The sequence below is a fragment of the Genypterus blacodes genome, unplaced genomic scaffold, assembly GCF_046128005.1.
Source record: "Genypterus blacodes isolate CSIRO-AG114 ecotype Tasmania unplaced genomic scaffold, CSIRO-AGI_Gbla_v1 ptg000003l_1, whole genome shotgun sequence".
Taxonomy (NCBI): Eukaryota; Metazoa; Chordata; class Actinopteri; order Ophidiiformes; family Ophidiidae; genus Genypterus; species Genypterus blacodes.
Genome location: NW_027466817.1, coordinates 5,815,001 through 5,836,625, shown reverse-complemented (window position 1 = coordinate 5,836,625; position 21,625 = coordinate 5,815,001). Strand labels below are relative to the sequence as shown.

General features: G+C 41.3%; 2 protein-coding genes across 2 annotated transcripts in view; one reads left to right on the top strand and one right to left on the bottom strand.

Moving 5' to 3' along the window:
- The window catches only part of veph1 (ventricular zone expressed PH domain-containing 1), a 57,385-nt gene that overhangs the window by 11,618 nt on the left and 24,142 nt on the right, over positions 1 to 21,625 (top strand). Inside the window, exons 5-8 of the mRNA XM_076145510.1 lie at positions 13,946 to 14,109; positions 14,594 to 14,803; positions 18,962 to 19,182; positions 20,331 to 20,555. Of these exons, the coding sequence (XP_076001625.1) occupies positions 13,946 to 14,109; positions 14,594 to 14,803; positions 18,962 to 19,182; positions 20,331 to 20,555 (820 nt within the window). The remainder of the gene's footprint in view (positions 1 to 13,945; positions 14,110 to 14,593; positions 14,804 to 18,961; positions 19,183 to 20,330; positions 20,556 to 21,625) is intronic.
- Positions 66 to 7,364, bottom strand: ptx3a (pentraxin 3, long a). Its single transcript, XM_076142084.1, has 4 exons — positions 6,865 to 7,364; positions 4,250 to 4,412; positions 3,530 to 3,987; positions 66 to 2,007 (listed from the first exon to the last, which is right to left on the bottom strand). The coding sequence occupies exons 1-4, from the start codon at positions 7,001 to 7,003 to the stop codon at positions 1,358 to 1,360; spliced, it is 1,410 nt and encodes a 469-aa protein (XP_075998199.1). The 5' UTR covers positions 7,004 to 7,364; the 3' UTR covers positions 66 to 1,357.

Below are 21,625 nucleotides of genomic sequence, written 5' to 3'. Positions count from 1 at the left end.
GAGAGAGAGAGAGAGAGAGTGTATGTGTGTGGGGGACTTTACAAGACTTTACAAGAAGCGAGGCCATCTTTGGATCAAAAACGACACAGCCACTAAAAATGATGAATGATGAATTTATTTCTGAATTAGTTGCAGATATATGTTCAGTCTTCAAAGTGCCGTGCCAGGAACATTTTTGTGTTATTGTTGTAAAGTATAGTTATAGTTTGTAGTATAGCTCTTTTTCTTCCCTACACAACTAATACTGACGTGTTCTGAAACAATTATTATTTTTATTCATACCTACCTCTTGAGTCAACCAAACATGTCGAGAAAATATATTCATGTACAAAACACATTCAGTTTCACATGTTAACAAGATCAATCAACACCAAAAGCAATTTACAGTATCATACAAGTCACCTTACATCACAAAAAAATAGATTGTGTAAACATTGCCCACAGTTTCTTTATCAAATTCTAAAACAAGCTCAGTCTCAAATCACACATGTAACAGCTTCCTGTCGCTACTGCGTATACAAAAAGAAACACACATACTACATGACCTTACATGACCCTACAGTTAAATGGAAAAAACTAAAAACAGTATGCATTATGCATGAAAAATAAACATTGAAATAGAATTATAATTCTGATGTGAATGTAAACAAACACAAGTATAAGTTTGGAAATGGAAGGTTTAAAAATGCTACAAAAGCTTGAAAAGATTGAGGGTATTATGGTCATGAGTTAATAAATCTGTAGTTTCTGAAGCCGTTTCTACAGTTCCAGGTGAGCCATGCTTGAGTAGATGCAATTACAGCAGTTTTTAATCACACAAATGTTTGATACTAAATAATACAGACACTGTTTATTTTCAGTTTAGGTAAAAATGCAAACTTCTTTTTGTGACACTCGATCTTTGTCGCCTTTTCCTGTTAGGAAGAGACAAATACAGGTTTTATCCTTGTTGTGCTTAACTGTCTGACTGATAATGAATGAACAGTGGTATAAACTAAAGTATAAAGTATAAACTCTTTGGTTATTGTGTATTTCTGTGTATTTCTTTATTGTAGCTAAATTAGATCTTTGGTATCTCACAGTATTGGCTTTTTGGTGTTTTGAATGCAATAAGTCCAGTAGAGTGTTCATGATAACAGCAATAGAGATTATTAAAAACACTGACAATTAATATTATAATAATTATAACGTTTCACTATGGAGACACTGGCGACAATAACATCGCTAAAAGCAGCTGTGAGTTGGTCTCTATTCATCTTTAGAATGAAAGCTTATTATGATGTTGATGATGATATTCACACTGACGATGACTATGATGATGCTGATATAACAATCCAGCATGACGAGAGAGAGTCAGTTAGTTGACAAACTGAGCGCCTCCATGGGGAACCATCTCCGTCACGCCCCACGCCACCACGTTCCCCCTCTGCTCGCAGCCTTGGCCCTCCCGCAAAGCCAGCTGGGAAATCTCTTCTTCCGACAGCACCCTGTCCCACATGTTCACCCCTGTCATCTTCCCCGCAAATGCCAGTTTGGGATTGAACCCTTCCTCAAACCCTGGCATCCTGCCACCTGGAGACTGAGAGTTCTTCTCCTGCCCCAGCTGGAGTGAGCCTCCGCTGGGTAAAGTGTGTCCCTCAGCCACGCCAGGTGTGGAGGCCACCTTTTTCCCGCCTGCCCACAGGGATGCCAGGCCCTGGTCAGAGCTCCAGGCCCCGCACAAGTGGATCCATTCCGACGCGCCTCTTGTGTTCACCACACCTCGCGCCTCCACTAGGTGAGCCTCTCCTCCCACGGTGAAGCGGGCTGAGGTTTGGCCGAGCAGCAGCTGAATCTCGTATGGGTTTTTCTGGGTTCCATATGAGAACAGCACGGTTTTGTTTGAAACGGAGGCCGGCTTGGCCCATAGGCATGCAGTGAAAGCGGAGAGGTGGAGAGGGACTTCTGGCTTGACCGAGGTGTAGATACGCTGGGAGCGCATGGGGAAGAGGAGGGCCATTTCATGACCTGTGCAATAAGAAGTGGCAGTGTTGATTATTGAAAATACAGGACATATGAACAAAGCAAAATGTGTGATTGTTAGAAACGTATGCAGTCAGCAAGATACTCACAGACAAAGAGAAAAAATGGAAAAAAAACAAACAGATTTGTATTCATTGTTCCTCCCAACCTGTATCCTTCATTCATCTTTGGTCTCTACCGGTCTTCATTCAATGTCTCTCTCTCTCTCTCTCTCTCTCTCTCTCTCTCTCTCTCTCTCTCTCTCTCTCTCTCTCTCTCTCCCCGTGTCCCAGCTGTGCAATTAGGATTCCCATTCTTCCCCAGAGAGTATAAATATTGATGCTGGATATGTCTCAGGTTTTAAAATTGTGTGAAATGAGACATATTGAGTGTGTGTGTGTGTGTGTGTGTGTGTGTGTGTGTGTGTGTGTGTGTGTATGTGTGTGTGTGTGTGTGTGTGTGTGTGTGTGTGTGTGTGTGTGTGTTGAGGATGGATCCCATCTGTTTCTACTTTCTCAGGAGGCTTTGGTGTGGTTTCTGTGGCAACCTGCTAATGATTACACAGCACCTCCTTCCTTTCTGCGTGAAGGCTACATTTATATTTTGTTACCCAGATAGGTGTGTGTGTGCGTGTGTGTGTGTGTGTGAGAGAGTGTGTGTGTGTGAGAGAGAGAGAGAGAAATAGAGAGATGGGTCATATAACCTAAATCATTTTTTATTGGATTATTCTTGGAAGTGGAGTTTGGCCACTGCAAGGATTGATTCATACAGACCGACTAAACCTGATCATACTTACTCATGCTGAGTCAGTCCATTTGCAATATTACATTATTGTAACATAATATTTACCGAGGTCGGCAGATCTACACATAGAATTGTGTGTTCTCAATCAATCTAGGAGGTGTTATTTCCTAACAACAACTAACACTATCATGACATCTTTTATGAGTATATTTTACAGTGTGTTATTTGATTTATGTCTTCTTTATTTTCTTTCATTTTCACACCTGAAGACAAATAACTTTTAGATTGTTCCCATATGCAAAGTCAGGATAGTCTGGATGTTCTTTGGTACCACACAGTGAGTACAGTGTGTATTAATTCATTTGGGACGGAACAAAATGTGCTTTTCATAAGTGAGCTGACCTTACGCTTGCCAGCTAGTCTGTCTTTTCCAAAAAATGGACTTGAGTGTAGATGGACCGAGACTGATGTTTGTCAGTGAAGGCAAAAGGATATGTTGCTACTTGAGGAGGTTAACATGCCTGGAGACAGACAGAGGAAATGGATAAGGTATTTAGGACAAACACAAGCTGCATGATTAGTTCAGAAGCAAGACCCAACACGGGGGGAGGGGGTCTCATTTTTCTCTGTGCGGCTTGACCTGAATGTGTCCACACAGGGGGAAAAATGCAAAAAGAATTACAAATAACAGGTTGGAGGTGTAAAGTTCTTTGAGTGCAAACAAGCATGGATGCAAAGAAACACAAAGCAGCAGGAGAAGAATTTCAGGAGATGAATGTCTTACCTGCAGGCAAGTTTCTGTTACTGGATGACCTCAACACCCTCTCAAGTTCCTCCTTCGTCTGTTGCAGTGCAGTCAGTGCTCCCTCTAAAGCCTGTGTTACCTCTTGTGATGTCACTTCCTGCTCCTGGTGTCCAGCACCGGGAGCATCAGGAAGCTTGAATCCCTTTTTAGGTATCAGCGCCATGCCAGCTCCGGCACTTGGACTGCTCAGGCAGCTGCTCTCCAGCTTGGCAAGTCGGGAAGCTTGAGTCTGCACCGCGGAGAGGAGCTGCTGGAGCAACGCCTCCATATTGTTGGACCTCTCAATACACTTTCCATTCGCGACGGCAGAGGCCTTATCTTCCCGAAGTTGGAATCGCTCAAGGGTTTCTCTGATGCTGTTCTCCAGCTGCGTGGTCATCCTTCTTCCTGTTGACTCCAAGGCGACCCCGCAGGAGCCCCCATACTGGGCAACAAACCTGAGCAAAGCAAGTGCAACAGATCTCATGAAACAGAAGTTCTTGATGGTTTGAATGTATTTCTACCTATAAACCTATAAACAATACAGAAACCTGCTGGTCAAGCTTTTGCTCTACAGTTCTGCATGTGGTCAAGTGTAGTGATGGAAGGCATTTCAAATTTGTATCATTTGTACCATAAATTACCAAACTCTCATACAGTATAAGGCAATTGCAACCAGTACATAATTGCTTGGACCTCTTTTCCATTTGTCCAACCAACCTGAGCATTTCAGCACGCAGTGACCCCATCTCCACCTTGATGATGTCATCTGAATACTGAAGAAGCATGTTCTCCCTCATCTGACTGTTCTCCAGCATTGAGAAGAGTTTGTCCCATTTAGTCAACTCCGGAGAACTACAGGGAGGGGGTGGACTTGGTGTAGCTGGAACATAAGGAAAGTAAGAGAGATGTTACGATATTGATCATTGTAGAAGTGGAAAGAAATTGGTGAAATTGGTTAATTTGCAAAAACAGAAAACCAGCTCACATGTTTTTAAAAGTCATATTTTTTTGTTGGTTTGTTTGGGTCAGTTTGATTGACACTACTGGGAATGCACGTTGTTTTTGCTAATGAGCTGTGACATTGGGAGGAAGCGAGGCGGCAGGAAGATGGGAAAAGGAGACAAAAATAGTGTGAGAAAGACACGAGACAAATGAACGCGAAAGGACGTGACTTCCCGTTCGATTCTCTGGCGTTTGGTGTGAAAAAGAAAGGAAAAGGAAAGGGAAGATCTGGTGAGAGTGGAATGGGAGATAACTGGAATTTGGAGAGCAAACGGGAACGGGATGAGAGAGGTAACGTTACACTGACACATTGTTCTCTTTACCGTCAAACTCTGTTTAAACCTGCAAACCTGTTCTAGACAGGCCACAGGATTTGTTTTGGCTGCCTGTCCCCAAGGTTCAAAGTAAATTAGGCAGGAAGTTCATGCACTTTGCTCCCTCTGGCTGAAAGTCATTAAGGAGTGATTTAAAACCTCGGCCTGTCAGAGGTTTATGAGTGATTATGAAGGATCTGTTCATAGGAGTCAGCTTTCCTTGCGTAGGACCGTGACCCCATTGGGGCTCTGTCTCATCGGCTGGTGTACCTTTGACATCCCTGATTTCAGGTAAAATATGATGAAAGACTGAAGAATGATGGTAAAGGTTTGACAGTGTGGGTTTACTTATAACATGTATTTTAACATGTTTTTACCCTGTTTTTCTGCTTGAAATGATCGATGTCACCAAGCAGGTTTTCATCCACATCTGTTGGTTTGATTAATTGTTACCAGGATTCCTCAGAAAGTTATGAAACGACTTTGGATAAACATGGTGCGTATTCAGACTAAGAGGCAGATTTTATTTTTCTTCACATTTTAAGATTTTTTTTTTTTTTCATATTCTTCCAAATCAATTCAGCAAAAAACAACGAAATAGAAAAAGAATCCTGTGCATTTAACCCATGATTGACCATCAATTTGAGATGAATTTAAGACTTTTAGGCTGAAGGGTTTAAAGAAATGTTGTAGATGTCCTTCATTTCTTCTCCTAGTGCCTCACAGCTAGAAGTTCCTTGGGTCAAAGCCCTGGTCTGGCCCTTGCCTGGGTACTCTGGTTGAACAAGGTGCCAGACTATAGAGCTGGAGTTGGTCGTCAAGCCCCTGATAGTTGGGATAATCTCAGTGGTCTAAACCCTGTCACCCCCCTCTCCCTTTTTTTTCGTAATGATCTTGTGTTTTGGCAGCAAGTAAGAACCAAGGCTAGCATTCTCTGCATCTCGTATTTCTCCAGTAATTCACGCTTGTATTTCTCGTCATTTGTTGAAACCTCATGTTTGCCCTCAATCAGGTTTAAACACATTGCAGGCTGTGCCCAGTGCTAATGTTTGGTGCCTATTTCCTGCTGGCAGGCTGATTATTGTGTGCCGCCTGCCAGGGTGAAAACAACAAACGTACAAAACACAAGAGCTGAGGCTCCAGGGCCCATTATGCGCACACCACACACACACTCAATCTTTTATACAAGAGCTACACATACACAAGCCATTCTTTATCACACACACTCCCCTTACATGATCATTTCATGATTACAGTGGTTGTGTTGTTCATGCTGTAACGTGCTGGTCCCAGTAAGGACTGACTTTTTTTCACTCAACTCAATCTTTGGATCTTTGGCACTGCTCATCTTAAATACACACACGCACGCAGGCACGCACGCACGCACGCACGAACGCACGCACACACACACACGCACACAGGGCTATGGACTGTAGATGCTGTGGTGTTTGTTTTCTCTCTTTCAAGCTGCTCTTTCTCTCTCAGCACATAAAATACAAAAGCACATAGATACAACATTTCAGCACATAATAAGCAAACCTGACAGATAACTGATACAAGGATACAAACTCAAATGCTCAGTGGTGGTAGATTTGTGCTCATCCATCTGGAAGAAGTTTTTCCCAAGTTCCCACATTTTCTCTAACTCGACCCAGTGGACCAGCTGCTGATAATAACAAACTAGTTCCTGTATTTCTTTATCATCTTCATTTCTTTTATTCTCTTTGAGTATTCCTAGCAGCTGGCAGTTCATCACTGCCAGCAATACTCCACCTTTACCTTTATATTCATTACACACAGGTGAGCATGGTAACTGCTGTGCCTGATGTAAGTCGTAAGTCGCTTTGGATAAAAGCATCTGCCAAATGATCGTAATGTAATGTCATGTAATGTAATGATGTCACACTGAACACTTGATGTCCTAAATTTATATGAATCCTTTTCCTTTTACAGCCCAGTTGCCAGACAGTTCAATTACAACCATGGTCACACACACACACACAATCTGACACTTACTTGCTGGCGGTTCCGCCTCTGTGATTTCGTTGTAGTAGTTGTCGCCGTAGTTGACCTCAATATCATCCTCATAGGCGAGAGCCAGACACGCAAACATCAACAGAACACACGCTGCCTGGGAGAGACTCCACCGAAACATGATGATGGTGATGGTGATGGTGCTGCTGCTGCTGCTTCTTCTGGTGCCGCACGTGTGTGTGTGAGAGTGTGAGAGAACTGCTGTGTGCAAGTACAAATGTGACTGGAATTTTCAGGTTGTCTCCTCTGCCTACCTGCTTGTGTGTGCGTGTGTGTGACAGAGAGTGTGTGTTCTGATCAGTAGTTAGAGTAAGGTTAGGTCTGTGTGTGTGTATGTGTGTCCCGTTCGCCCCCTGCCTCTTGTTCACTTGTCTCTCACCACTTGTTTCTCCTAACTTCCCACTGTCTGTCTCACTTTCTCTAACGCTGCAGATCCAACACTCTCCTTTTCAACCCCCTTGCACTCTCACCCATACAGTTATTGTCCCTCCTCTCTCTCTCTCTCTCTCTCTCTCTCTCTGTCTCTCTCTCTCTCTCTCTCTCTCTCTCTCTCTCTCTCTCTCTCCCTCTCTCACTTACATTTTTTCCAGTTTAATGCTGAGCAATCCCTTGGCAGGAAGCCCAGCGGTGTAGAGGACTCCAACCAGAGGGGTCTGCCCATGCTCGACACACATACACACACACTCACACAGATTGCATTGCTATAAGTATGAAAATTCTCCAATTACCTGACTGCATTTGTCCCCAAGCTCCTAACACAAACATCAGCTTTGTGTGCCTGTTTTATCCGTCACTCTTCTATGAAACAAATTCTAAACGTAGCGTAGCTCCAAATGACACCTTTGACCCTAAGCTGTCCTATACAGACTATTTGATTTTAGCTTGACCTGACTTTAACTTTAACCTGAAACCCCTAAACTTAATAGTATACCCTCAAAGTCATGATGAAATGTCCTCTGAGGAAATGAGGAAATGTCATGAAAGTGTCTTCAGATGTGCGCTATCTCGTGTTTTGGTCCTTGTGAAAACATTTGACTCTCAGAAGTATAGAAACATAAGAACACACATATACACATATGAAGCAAACCAGCCTGCGAGCAAGGCGGTGAGTAATGCGTCGTTGGAGGTAGCCTGTATGTCGTAATCGGATATAACTGCAGCTCCTGCGAGTCAGAGAGAAAAAGGCAAAGGGGTGAAGGAGGGGGAGGAAGTGGAGAACCCAAACTTTCCCAAATTTTGCCCCATGCAGAGATGGCGTGTGTGAGTGTGTTTGTGTGTATGTGTGTGTGTGTGTGTGGGGTGAGGGAAGTTTGAATGGAACCCAGACATCAGGGGATTCTAAATGGGTTTATTGTTCTCCTGCTTCATTCTGTTTATTTATTTATTTGTCAGCCTTACCATGTGTGTATGTTTGTGTGTGTCCACACGGAGTAATGCACATACAGTACGCTAGTGTGTATCTGTGTGTGTGTAGTATGTGTGTATTTCTGCAAGGAGATGGAAATAATCATTCCCTCGTGGGATTTTAGATTTGCCCTCTCTCCCACCCTCACGTTCCCCCTCTTCTTCCAGTCTCATCTTATCCCTTGTTTTGTCTGTCTGCGACTCTCGTTCGCTGTCTCCCTTTCTGTCTTTAGTCTCACCTCTTCCTCTCTCACCTACACACACACACACACACACACACACACACTTGTTCACGTGTCATCGATCAGCTTCATTGAGACTGCACAGAAAGCAGAAGCTGTGCGAGTAAAGAGGAACATCAGCAAATGTACTCTTTATAAATACGTCCGGCCAAACTGCTCTGTCTATAGTCCACCAGTGTTTTCTCAAACCTCCCATTGCTGCACCCCATAGGGCCCTGGCAATGATGCGGTGGGGTCGATTACTCACCTATGTCCGCATCCTCACAGTGGACAGAACTGCCTCAGCCCTTTTCCTACACTGTTTAGAACTGATGAAGCCTTTTGGATTAACACAGTAACATCTTTAAGCTAAATTCCCTGGTCCATGATTGCCCTCAAACCTCTCACTTTATAGCCATCAGCGGCTGAGAAAACAAAGAAAAGAGGGGCACGCAAACAAACGATGGAATTGTTAAATAGATGTTGATGTATTGGAAACAACAGACACAGATGATTGGTTTAAAGTTTAATTGATTAACAACTTAAACATCGAGGCATCGAGGCAGTCAGCAACCATCTGGAATCCTGCTTTTGTGCATTATATATTCATTCTCCTCTCTCCTTTTACAGAGGCCTTTGTATAATAATAAAACCAATAATAAAACAATCATATAAGACACAGAAGAACAGAAATCCAGATGCAACACTGGATTCTACACTTTCAAGTGATATCACATTGATGTCTGTAAATTACATGGGAGCCGAAGTATTTTTTGGGATCATGGAAATTGAGTTTTTATCTTGGAATTTTTGGCAAAAAAAATGAAAAATCGAATGTTGGAGGAGAACAACCCTTTTCTAATCTCAGCCGTATTTCTAACATTATTTAAACAAAAGTACATATAAGCTCTGACTCCAAACTTTCAACATGCTTTGAGGCGTATCTGTAAGCCAATTAGAAGCAGAGCTGTGTGGAAATAGAAATGGTAGATTAGACAGCTACAGTAATGCTGCACACACCATCACTGACATATACAATGAAGGAAGTACCTAAATGTGCATCATGGGCTTAATTTCACTACTCTGTCTTGTGTACATATGAAACAGTTTTTTATTTTTGTAATAAAATGTGTTTTTGAACTTTTAGACAAGTAACCCTGTATGATCATTGGGTGTCATCTCTTTAACGTTGAGATGCATTCATTAATCTTAAAAGATCAGGGAGAATAGTTCAGGCTTGCAAAGTAAAAGCAAGTTCAATTAATTTATTCATTGATCTTTGGTCAACCATCAAAAACTGTGGTCCTGGGTCACGGAATAAGATACGTCCACAACATCCACAAACGGAACTGCAACTAAATTCTAAGTGTCAGAAATGCAGGACAAACATCTCATGTGACCCATAAGCTGAGGACATGTTTCGTAGTCTTATCCTGCATGTCATTGGACTACAACTATACTGCAGTACACACATTGCAGTATGTCACTCATTTACTGTTGTGAGGGACTAAAATGCAGCCTTAGCACAATCACGCCATTTTCAGAGTAAACACTGTATGAATGAATGAAAAAGGTACATCATTTCACAGCAGATAGCTTGAGTAGAATTATTTCATCTAAATGACGTTGAGAGACCGGCAGCGGTGTTGTTTTGGATGAGATCAGTCCGGAACCGGTTCCAATTAAAAAACAGATTCATTCAGTTCTGGCCACCACTCAGGCTAACCACACAAAGCTTATCATTACCATACGGACTGTTTCAGTATGCAAGAAACCAAGATTACAAATCTCTTTCCCCCTAAACGTCAGTATCCTAGTCCATTCACTGAAATAAAGTGACATTATCAGAGTAAATACGCATAATTACAACACTCTGTCTTATCTGATTCATCATGAGTCGTCTTAAAGGACAAAGCAGCAACATTTCAGCTATGAGTAAGTCTATGCAAAGAGAGTAATAGTGTTTTTATTAAGTGATTTGTCAACCATGCTTATGTCTATGCATCATTTTCTGCTGACTCAGCAGGCAGAGCATGACGCGGCCAGTAAATCGACAGCTCACTGTATCATTTGTAACAAGAGAGACAGGAAGGCAGAGAGACGTGAGTAACACTATAGTTATGTAGGTGAAAGGGGACATCCATGGAGTTGAAACTGTACAGAGTTAGTGTGTGTGTGTGTGTGTGTGTGTGTGTGTGTGTGTGTGTGTGTGTGTGTGTGTGTGTGTGTGTTTGAATATGGGTCAGTAAAATGTACTGGGCTATCTGGTGTGCTGTACTGTGTCTTTGTGCGTCTTTTGTCACATTACAATAAGTCAAGACCTGCAAAAGAGCTGAGCAATCATATTTCATATGGGAATACTTCATCTGATCTTTACTGGGCTGCCGTGGGGAATTCCTCACTCCACAAAAATGTGCAGAATCCCTAAGAAACAGGTCTCGCTGGGAGAAGTGTGTCTCTTGTCTCATATATTTGGATGTTATGGTTTCCCCCACCTGAGGTTATTCAAGAGGATTTGAACACTGATATAAGACGTAGAAGACATATGTGCACATGGAAGTGTTCAAAGAGGTCAAACAATGGAATGGCTTTTGGATACTGCTGAAAACATGTTTTAGTCATTAAGCAAAATCTAAAAACAACACCATTGGATGTTTTTCCTGCTGATCTCTGCATTTTTGTCCTGTATAATAATCTCCCTCGTGTGAGAGTTTAATGTTTAGGAGGGTTTCTGTTGGCAAGCGTTCTTATTAATAACAATTTAAACTAGAACTTCTCATATATGAGTGTGTTATGTGTGATTTGGTTTTTGAGACATATTTTGTGCTAAGCTAGACTTGGCTAGGTTGTGCTGTTAGCAAGGATGGCAGCTAACGTTGTTCAAAAAGGAGAAAATAGACCATTTAACAAGGCAACAATGGCTTAACGTGCCCCAGTGACATCATGAAACTGATGATGTCCTTTATATGTATGTCAGGCCAACGCCATGGTTAGCACTGTTGGCTAACAGCAAGAAGGTTGTGGGTTTTTTCTGTGTGAAGTGTGACGTTAGCATGTTCGCTCTGTATCTGCATGGTTGAAATTGATTTTTTGTTTGTTTTACCAGAGTACACAATTCCTGACTCGTATTGTTTTAGTGGCTTTCTGGGGACACTACACTCACTTTAGAAAACATTTTGCGCAACTTTTTGTTCTGTAATAGGGGCTCTGGAAAACAATTTTGTGTTAAGAATAAAATGTTTCTCCAGAGTTGCTCAAGTTTGTGATACATGTGGGAAACTATCAGGCCAAAGGAAAGTCCTCACTTTATGTCCTCCTCTCACTCTCAACACTTAACAATAGTTTGACACTAGTTAGCTTTTTATTTTCTGTTTGGAAAGATCTGGTTTGCCCCTGAAAAATGCAGCCTCTGTGTAAAGGTCATTACAGGATATTTTTACTGAGCTTTGTAAGTCATTATTTTGGGTTGGTGTCTGGTGGAATGAAGGCAGAAAGGTCACTCACACACACACGCATTTCTCACAGCATCTTAATTTGTTTTAATCGTAGGAAATGTTTATCTGTTGCTGTTTCTTTCCACACAGACTAGCAAACTATGAGAAATAGTAAGACATAAACTGACCTTACTGAATAATGTAACCATACTTTGTTTGCCAATGAATAATTCAATTTAATAAGAAGATGTAAGGAATGAGAGTGTGTTGGACAATTAATAACTGCCACAACTCTACATTAGAACTCTCAATCTCAACTCTCAAACGTTACATTACTTATCAATTAACATCTCAATTGAATTTACATGAACAGAATCGTATCTGTTGTTGCATCCTAACAGAGTCATCATTGCTGTTACTATGTTGTTGCATCTTTGTTGTATGTAAAGTGAATAATAGCATGATACCATTACTGTGAAGGGGTTAAAGTATAGTTATGGTGGCACATGTTTTGATGTTTATGTGTGTGCCTGAGGGTCTGGTGACTGTGCTGCTACACATAATTCCCAATTAATCCTCCTGTGTGTGTTCCTGTCAGGACTTTCATCATCTCTTGTACTTTAACATTCCTCTGAACAGACTCATAAATGCTACTACCGGAACTTTATGGTTATTACCACCTCTCACTTTCTGTGTATTTACTTACTGTGTGTGTGTGTGTGTGTGTGTGTCAGTAGTGCCTTTTTCAGTATGACTAAATTACAGTCAGGCCTTTCAACACCAGTTGTGTTTTACGTCTCTAGTCTAAACCTTTAATCATAACGGGTCTTTAACTGATTTATACTGCAGTTGTGGATCACCTGTTGTGTGTAGCTATTTATTTAAGAGTCTATTTTCATCGTGTTGAAGTTTAAAATGTAAGCCTTTTTGAATTAGTATGAAAAGTTTCAGACAATCTGAAGCAAATGCACCAACAGTATTTCAAATAACGCTGAACAAATAGATTTAGCTTTGATTGGCTAATACCAACAGGCATTAAATGACCATCTGTTTGTCTTATCCTGGACCATTGTTCAGATTACATCATTCAGCATGCAAAGCTATATTTATTCATATTGTAATGTTTTTTCTTCTCATGCAATATTGATTTATTTGACAGTAAAGGATTATGGTGATGGCTTGAAAAGATGCAAGCAGATGTAAATGTGTATAAGGTCATGGAAAATGCTGACAGGACATTGCTTTAAAGCAGGTATTATTTATGTATGTCGTAATTTTTTTTACTGACAGATTTTTGGGAAGAACTGACATAAATGCAGGCTACTATAATTATAGTACAACCTTTATCAATAAACAACAATAATTTCCTCCTTTCCTTTATCCACTTTGTTGTTTTAGTTGTTAAAAAAAAGTTTGACAGTACTACATACATTTCCTATTATCCACTCCTGTCTCCTCCAAACATCCATCGTCTACGTTGTTCCATCTTTGTGTCCTTTGAGTCCTCGTCTTTCTTCACTTTTATTCTTCACATCTGTTCTGCAGTTAATAGCAATAAAACATCATTAGATATCAGCACCGCACATAACTCGTCTCATCATAAGCCCCCGGGTTTTATTGTGGTTTACTGTTACATTTACAGTTTTCCTGTTTGCCTGGTGGCTTTCGAATCATTTTGGGACACAAAAACCATTGTGCGAAAGCTGGAAATGTCAACAATAATGGACCTAACAGCTGAAAACAAGAGACTTTGTTCAGCGCTGTGAATCATTTTAAGATGTTTTATACGTGAGTCAAGCTCTGTGGGCTTTTCTGGGCTGCTTGCTGATTCATGAATGCCTTAATTTGCAGTCCTGCGTCATAACTGACATTCTTTTTTTCAACAACAATTACGGATATTCACCATGATACAATGTTATATATTGGGTAAATTTTAGAATTTATTGATTTTAAAGACATGTGTACTCATATTGCTGCCTGTCTGTCTGTTTGTCTTTCTCTCAGGTAATCACATGCTGCTACGAGTGTTGCCTTCAGTCTACCTGAGGCAACCAAATACCATCCACCGTCACCTAGGCAACCTTACGGCAATGATGCCACAACTGGAGTCCCCAGAGCAGCAACACCTGATTCGACTCATTCAATTGGTTGCAGAGCAACATCCACTTGTAAGTTTTTGTGTAGACAGAAGGTATAACCACAAATTATAAGTACACTTAAGCACCATCTGGTCTTGTGACAGCTTGAGACGTACCTGTGATGGTACATCTGTGAGCAATGTGCTTTTGAGTGCAGATATGTACTTTCTCAAAATGCATGCATTGCTCAGTCGGACTTCCTTTATTACTGCATGTTGGAATGTGGTTGAGTACTCCTGATGTTTAACATAAGGGGAACGTACCCCCCACCAGTACACGGAGCACATGTCAGTTAAACAGGGAATCTGACCATGACGATTATTCTCTGACCACCTTGTGCTTCTCTGTGTGTAGGAGAGGTTAAAAAAATTTGATATTTTCCATTGTCAGTAAAGCTGCAGTATCACAATGAATAGTGTTTAAGTGCTAGTGGCAAGATGAAAGTTTACAAAAATACTATCATAATTACCCCTTCTTTCTCTCTCTCTACCTCTACCTCTACCCCCCCATACAGATGTTAAGCCCCCAGGTGCCTTCGCTGGTTGGTTACCTGTGTGACCATTCCCTTACTGAGCACCTGTTGGGTGCACTGGTGGATGTGTCACAGGCCAGCCCATCCTCGTTGGTCAACTTCCTGCCATCACTGAGGATTATGGGACAACAACACCCTGCTCTTCTGGGTCATGTGGCCAAAATCCACAGTGCTGTAGGCATCATCAGTGAGGTACAAACTCACACACACACATACACTAACACCCATATATGCACACAAATGCACTTATTTTATACTGACTAATATCACTGCGTGTTTCACCAACAATAGGTTTGTCCCCACACACCCACACACATGAAAAACATCAACATGTGCGTGTGTTGGGCAGGGTGTTCTGAGTCATAGTGATGAGGGTGACGATGAAGGGTGTCCCTCATGGTTGATTTAAGCGGGTTTTAAGACAATTTGGGCAAATTACAGAATGGGGAAAATATCGCACATCTGTCTCAGGATGAATCATTGCCCTCCAAGTACACACATGAAATCACAATCACAATGACACACAGATTGACATCACAGCACACAAAGAGATCTCAGCGCTGGAAACCATAACATGCGTCTTCTATTTCATTACTCCAACCTTTCCTCCAAGAGTTCCCTACCTCCTCAATCTTCTTGTCGAAATACTTGCCAACCCAACTACAACACACACACATGTGCACATACATACACACATGCAGACTCACACACACTTGGTTGGACCTGAGTGTCCTGTCTTTCTTCACATTGGAACCATTTGGAAAATAACCCATGCTTTTCTGGGAAGTGCCTCTGCTGAGGCCTCCTGGTGATGGCAATGGAGAGTACCTCCTGTGGGCCGCTGTTTGTGCCCTGTGTACACACACACACACATCTCTCTCTCTCTCTCTTCCTTCTTATTTTTTGAATTGCACAATACTGATTATTTGACCTCCTGAAGGGATTTAGTCTATATTGTGTTTCTCAACTTATTGTTTGTCAGAAAACACTAAATAAATAACATATGAATAACAGTGATTCATTGGATTTTCCACATTTTTCAAAATTAAGATTAACATAGAGCACTGCATCGTTTGAACCTTTATCTACCAGATGTTGGCAAGTGGAAGCCCTTGGCTAATATTTCAAGCTGTATTCATCAATATGTAATGTAATTTTCTCTATCCATATACATGATCTGATTTGTTCATTTAATTAAATATAACGGATGTATGCTGATGATGCGGTTGTATACAGTATATAAATTCCAAACAGAAACAATAAGCTGCTCGGATACAATTAAAGGCTTTAATGAACATCTCCTGCTAACAATCAAGCTGCAAGCTGCGCTTCCCCATCTAAATGTACAATATATACAGTATGTAAAGTGTATATGTTTTTTTCAAAGGGAGGGGACACACATTTAGATATCTATGTTGGGGATTCACATCCTATTTTTAAATCAAGTGAGTAAAACCATACATTGAATGAAATAGTATTGAATAATAGATTTTAGGTTGATCAGGAACAATCTAACAATTGAAGCACCACTGTTACTTTTTAATTCAATAACTGTGTTAACAACTGGTTGCTGGCATCTACAGTAGACTAAAACATGTTCGGATTTAACAATTACTGTAACATCTTCAAAACATTTAACTTGTTAAGCTGGGACACCAAGATGATATCTGCTGTAACCACTAGCATTCAAAATGCTCCAAAATCAAGCCCCTCTCCTTTTCATAGAATTTATCAAGATAAATCCAAATCAAACCACTTGAGCGGTCACAGATTTGTTAACAATATGTTTTTCACAAAACATTTACGTTTGTACTGAGGAATCACTGCTTCCTGCTCTGTTTCATCATGTTACCTCCTGTCAGACAGAAATGAGCTTTGAATATATTCCCTGAAATATCCCAAATCTGACATAATTCATAGAAAAAAGAAAGCACACTCATGGACGCACACACACACACACACACACACACACACACACACACACGCACACACACAAATACACATTCCAGGATTTCTATGGAGCCCATCAGAAAGATGTTTGTGGTTGTGTGCCAGACTGTTGCTCCAGAGGAAGCAGAGAAATCTGTGTGCTGATCCACAAACTAAGCAACCAAACAGGCTATGAGACAGAGGAAAGAAAGCAAGAAAGAAAGAAAGAAAGAAAGAAAGAAAGATCTAAATCATTCACCATTTAAATACGGTTGTTCAGCAGATGCATGCCCACATCGTACACATGCACACACACACACGTGCTCACTACTGCTGGAGGACTTTGGCTTGCAGTGTTCTTGAGTCAATATAACAGAGTGATGGAAACAGATGGGCCAAATTGTTCCTTGTCTCAGAAGACGCTTGTGTGTGTTTGTTGTGTGTCTGTTGTGTATGTGTCTATGTGTTTGCGCACCAAATCATGAATCTGGAAAGAACTCATTTCTATTCCCGGATCCATATTTGTCCTATCAGATGTCTACTTTGGAGGTGTTCTCTGTTCTTTTGCCATGGCTTTGTTGAATGAGAAACTTCATGATTAAACACAACATTTCTCAGTATTTTGTTCAAGCTTCCTGGGTTCCTTTTAACAGGATACAGGACATTACACAAAAAAAATTGGTATTTCACCAGTTGTGTGTTTTGGACATAAAATCAAGCCCAAGTGGTTTATCCAAGCAATTAGACATGTTCACTAGTGTTAGATCCAGTTTGGGAGTGCTTCACACAACTCGCCAGGCTCTGAACAGTGTTAAATTGTTGTCTCACATGCACGGTGTAACCGATCTGTGTGTGGTGTAATGCTTGGATGTGTTCTAATGACCTGTTGAAAGGGTCAAATCATCCTGACAGTGAAAGCTTAAAACTTACGCAAGTGTGTCTGAAGTGAGTGTACCTACAGCTTCCAGGCAGTCTTAAGTCTTCTATCTTATGTTTGTTCTCCTCCCAAATTCTGTCTTGGCTTGTTTACAGTCACGGTATTAAGTCAAGTTTTCTGTCAGTTTCAGCATTTACGTGTAATAACAGTAACCTACAGAGAGCCCTTTTGAGACACGTCCAAACTATGCACTAACTGCATTTTTCTGTCAGCTTTACAAGGTGTGTCTGAGCTCTGTAATCACGGGTTGGCTGCTGTTCTGTCCATTTTCTGTCCTGGCCATCAATCAGTTACACTCTGTCTCTCCAAAGGGTAAAGACAGCGTTTTGAAAGAACTCTTAATTCGATCCAAGCTATGTGAACTTTTACAGGCTCATTGGAAACACCACAGCCTTAGATCACAATGTTTGAATGAGAGGAGGAGGAGGAGGACGAGAGAAAACAATGGAAAGGAGGCTTGTGGAAGCTTGCAATCTGACACAAGTTGTAGCTTGTTTAGTGTGTTATGGAATAGTGTCATTTTTAATTGATCCGTTATGACAATAGTTTATGTTTCTTAATGGATTGGATAGAATCTAATATCCAGACCAGTTTGTGTTGATTTTATCTTTAACAACATAACTGCTACAGTCTGTTTCAAAACGTGTGGGTGTCCCAGTGTAGGAACAAACCTAGTCAGGCTGGAGGCTGTATCAGCAATTTTAAAGCTAACAAGATGTGATATAAAGGTGGAATGATGTAATGAAACTAGAAGAGCAAATACAAGGCGCATTCATAGCCTCATGGGTAATAAATGAAAGCGCTTGTTGCATTCTTTCTTCATTGCTTGCGTTCAGTATTGTAGTATTGTTGTATTGTTTAGTCAAGATGTATTGTTTATCATCATGCTCTGATGATATAGTCTATGTACCAAATTATTATTTGAATATTAGGAAGACAGTGAATAGAAAAAGATAGAGGTTTGATGTCCCTGTGATGTCAGATGTGGACAGATTGACAGATTGTATGTATGAGGTGCTTTGGTTTACGCAAAACACATGCTGAAAATGATTACATTTGTGTGTGTGAGTGTGTGTGTGTATGTGTGTGTTACAATGGCCAACAGGAGAGTAATGCCATTTGGGAATTGAAGAATTTCTATCACAGTTTATGTTTTGCAGCCTCACTGAAAGCCAAGTGCACGTGTTTGTATTTATTATTGCTGGTCAAAGTTAAGCAGCAAAAGACTTTATGCTCTAAATCCCCCAAAAAGGCTGGAAGTGTGAAAGAAATGTGTATCTCATTAGGTAATGTATATGCTCGGCTAACACTGCTCCTTTTCCCAGTACGGCTAAATATTTACCAACACCATTGGCGACCATAAAACAGGATTACTTTCCACAGCAGAGCATTTCAAATCTCGTAAATATAATCTTGCTGATAGATGCTTTAGATTTCTCTTTGTGGATAAAACCTTTTTTCCTTCTCTATGTGTCTCTCCACAGAGTCATGCACACGGCTCGTTGGCGTACCTTGTGTCCGTTCTGGGCAGCATGGACCACAGTTTTCACCACACCCTGCTGCTGGAGATCAGAGCTCTGACTGACCGTTACCCGTCCTTACTGGGAGGCTGCAGTAAGGACATTTACAGGATGAGCAACTCATTCACTGCTATAGCCAGACTGCTGGGGAGACGACTGGAGGAGAGCACCGCCGTGCACTGCAGGTGAGAACAGATCTGGTGAGAACGGGTCTACGCTTGGGTGGCACCCTTGGGCCACTGGCTTTAATAATGGGCAGAGCTATGGTTTGGCTACTCAAATTATTGCAGAATTTGACGACGCTTCACATTGTCACAGCAGATGGGAACATGTTGATGTTTAGTAAATATTCAGGGGAAATAATGTTTGTCATTATGCTACATTACCTATTGGTGGACCAGGACATACATACATAAAGGCCCTGCACGCCCACACAGGTGTTTTAATTTAGTCGGGCTTGAAATTTGGAGGTCACAAAACTCTGTGTTGTCTAGATACTCTTCACCTCCTTTTATCATACGCTGATTTTTGGCAAGTGCCTCTATTCTGCCAGACAGATTTAAAGTCTCGTTTGGAAATTGCAGTGTTCATATGTTAAGCCCAAGCCTTCATTTATGATGCCATTTTATTGCAACATTCTGTTATTTATAGACCAGTAAAATATAAAAAGTAGATTATGTTCCCAGATTTCCAAAAGAGCCTGGACATGCCAAAACAAATACTTTCATACCATTGAGATATTTTTAATAAACATTGCAAGTCATAGAATAAGGTGGGATGACGGTGTATCTGAGCATGCATGTCCATATGTGCATGGTAGTGTGTGCACATAGTGTATATTTGTGTGTGCTTGTGTATTTATGTGCATACGTTGACCATCATTCCTCTGGCAACAGTGAGGGAATTACACACGCACCATCCCGTCCAGAGAACATTGTGTGCAGCACGTGTGGCTTCCAAAAGCTTTGCTTGGGGTCACTTGGATGAAGGATAGAGGGAACGAGCCATGTAGAGCAGCAGAGAGGTTTATGACAGAAAAGAGCAGGGGGTGAGGAAAGTAAGGAAAGTAGAAAAACAACACTGGGGCAGATGGAAGTTCTCTCGCTGCAAACACGTGGAATGTTTGATGAAGATTTAAAAGCCCCCTGTGGGTAGGAAAGAGCCAAAGTGAGAGTGGAAACTGAATTTTAGAAGATACAGGTAGTGAGGGACAAAGATAGACTCATAGAAAATGAGCCGCACAGAGAAAAGAAAAGTTAATGAAACTAGATTCTATCCAAACGTAAGGGTCTCTCATCTGATTTTGCCTCATGTACCCACCACCCACGTTCAGGGTGGATGAGGAGAGTCGGCGGTCTCCTCGTCTAGATCCAGGAGAAGGTGGCAGAGGAGGAGTGGTTGCTGAGCAGTGCCTGCGCATGAACAACCAGGCCTTTGAGGAGAAAATTGGAGAGGAGGGAGGCGAGGTGGTGGTGGAAGAAGAGTCTCCTGCCCCCCAGCGACGTTACAGCCTAAACCAGGCGGTCAGGGAGGAGCGCCGGGAGATGAGATTCAACAGGTTAGGTCTTATCAAATGCTCTCTGCATCAATCCCTCCATCCTCTCTACCCGCTTTTCCTTGTTTAGATTTCAGCAAGTTTGTTCAAAATACACCGATCTCAATTCTGTGCAAGAAACCTTTCTACTTCTACTTACTTGGTGGTATTTATTTAGTTGTCCCTAGAAACATTGAAGGCCAAAGCCCTGATAGAGATATTTCTGGTGCCAAGCTTCTTATTTTTGGGGAGGATAAGGGAATCGGCTCTCTGAGGTGCTGCCATTTTAAGGTTTTTGGAACTAGTGGTTGAGCATTACGAACATGGAGCCAACCAGTTTGAACTTATTATAAAGTTCTTATGCATAAAGTTTGAACTACAAGGAAGTTTTGAACATTTCCTCTAACGATTCTCACTTTACTTAGTGTACCTGGCCTCAGGTGAGTATGAGGTTCGTCGGATTAAAAATAGTTAAGTGACCTTCACAAAAAGTAAGTAAATGTGCTCTGCAAACCAGTAAATCCACTCAGACATTTTACTGGACAAACATTCACAGCTCTGAAAATGTTCGCACACACACAGAGTTGATGGTATCTCGCTTGCTGATTGTGTTATTTATTGCACATCTACAGATGCCAAGAAACAGAGCAAGCACAGAGCAACAAAACCAAGGCATTGTTAGATATCAGGAATGTGCACGTCAAATGTGAGGGCAGACTAAATTGTAACCTCTTGTGCCCAAGCAGACGTGCTATCCAACATTTGGTCTCAAATAATCATGATCACTATAAACAAAAAAACTTAAACTGAAAAATGATTAAGGGGGGCTTCCAGGTTCCCAGACCAGACCCTGTTAGTGCAGAAGCAGGGGGCAAGAAGGGATAAGAAGGGGGGGATTACTTTACACATAGGAAGTGCTTCTCTATGAGAATGAAAGCTGTTGTATAGCTCGGTGGTGGTCACTATGTACAGCCTTCAGTGAAGAATCAAGCACCCCTTAACTGGAAACAGAGGGGAAGACTGGTAAACAGCACAGCTCTACTCTGGATTAGGCTGCTAGAAATGGTTATATCTTCACTAATGAAGATCGGATT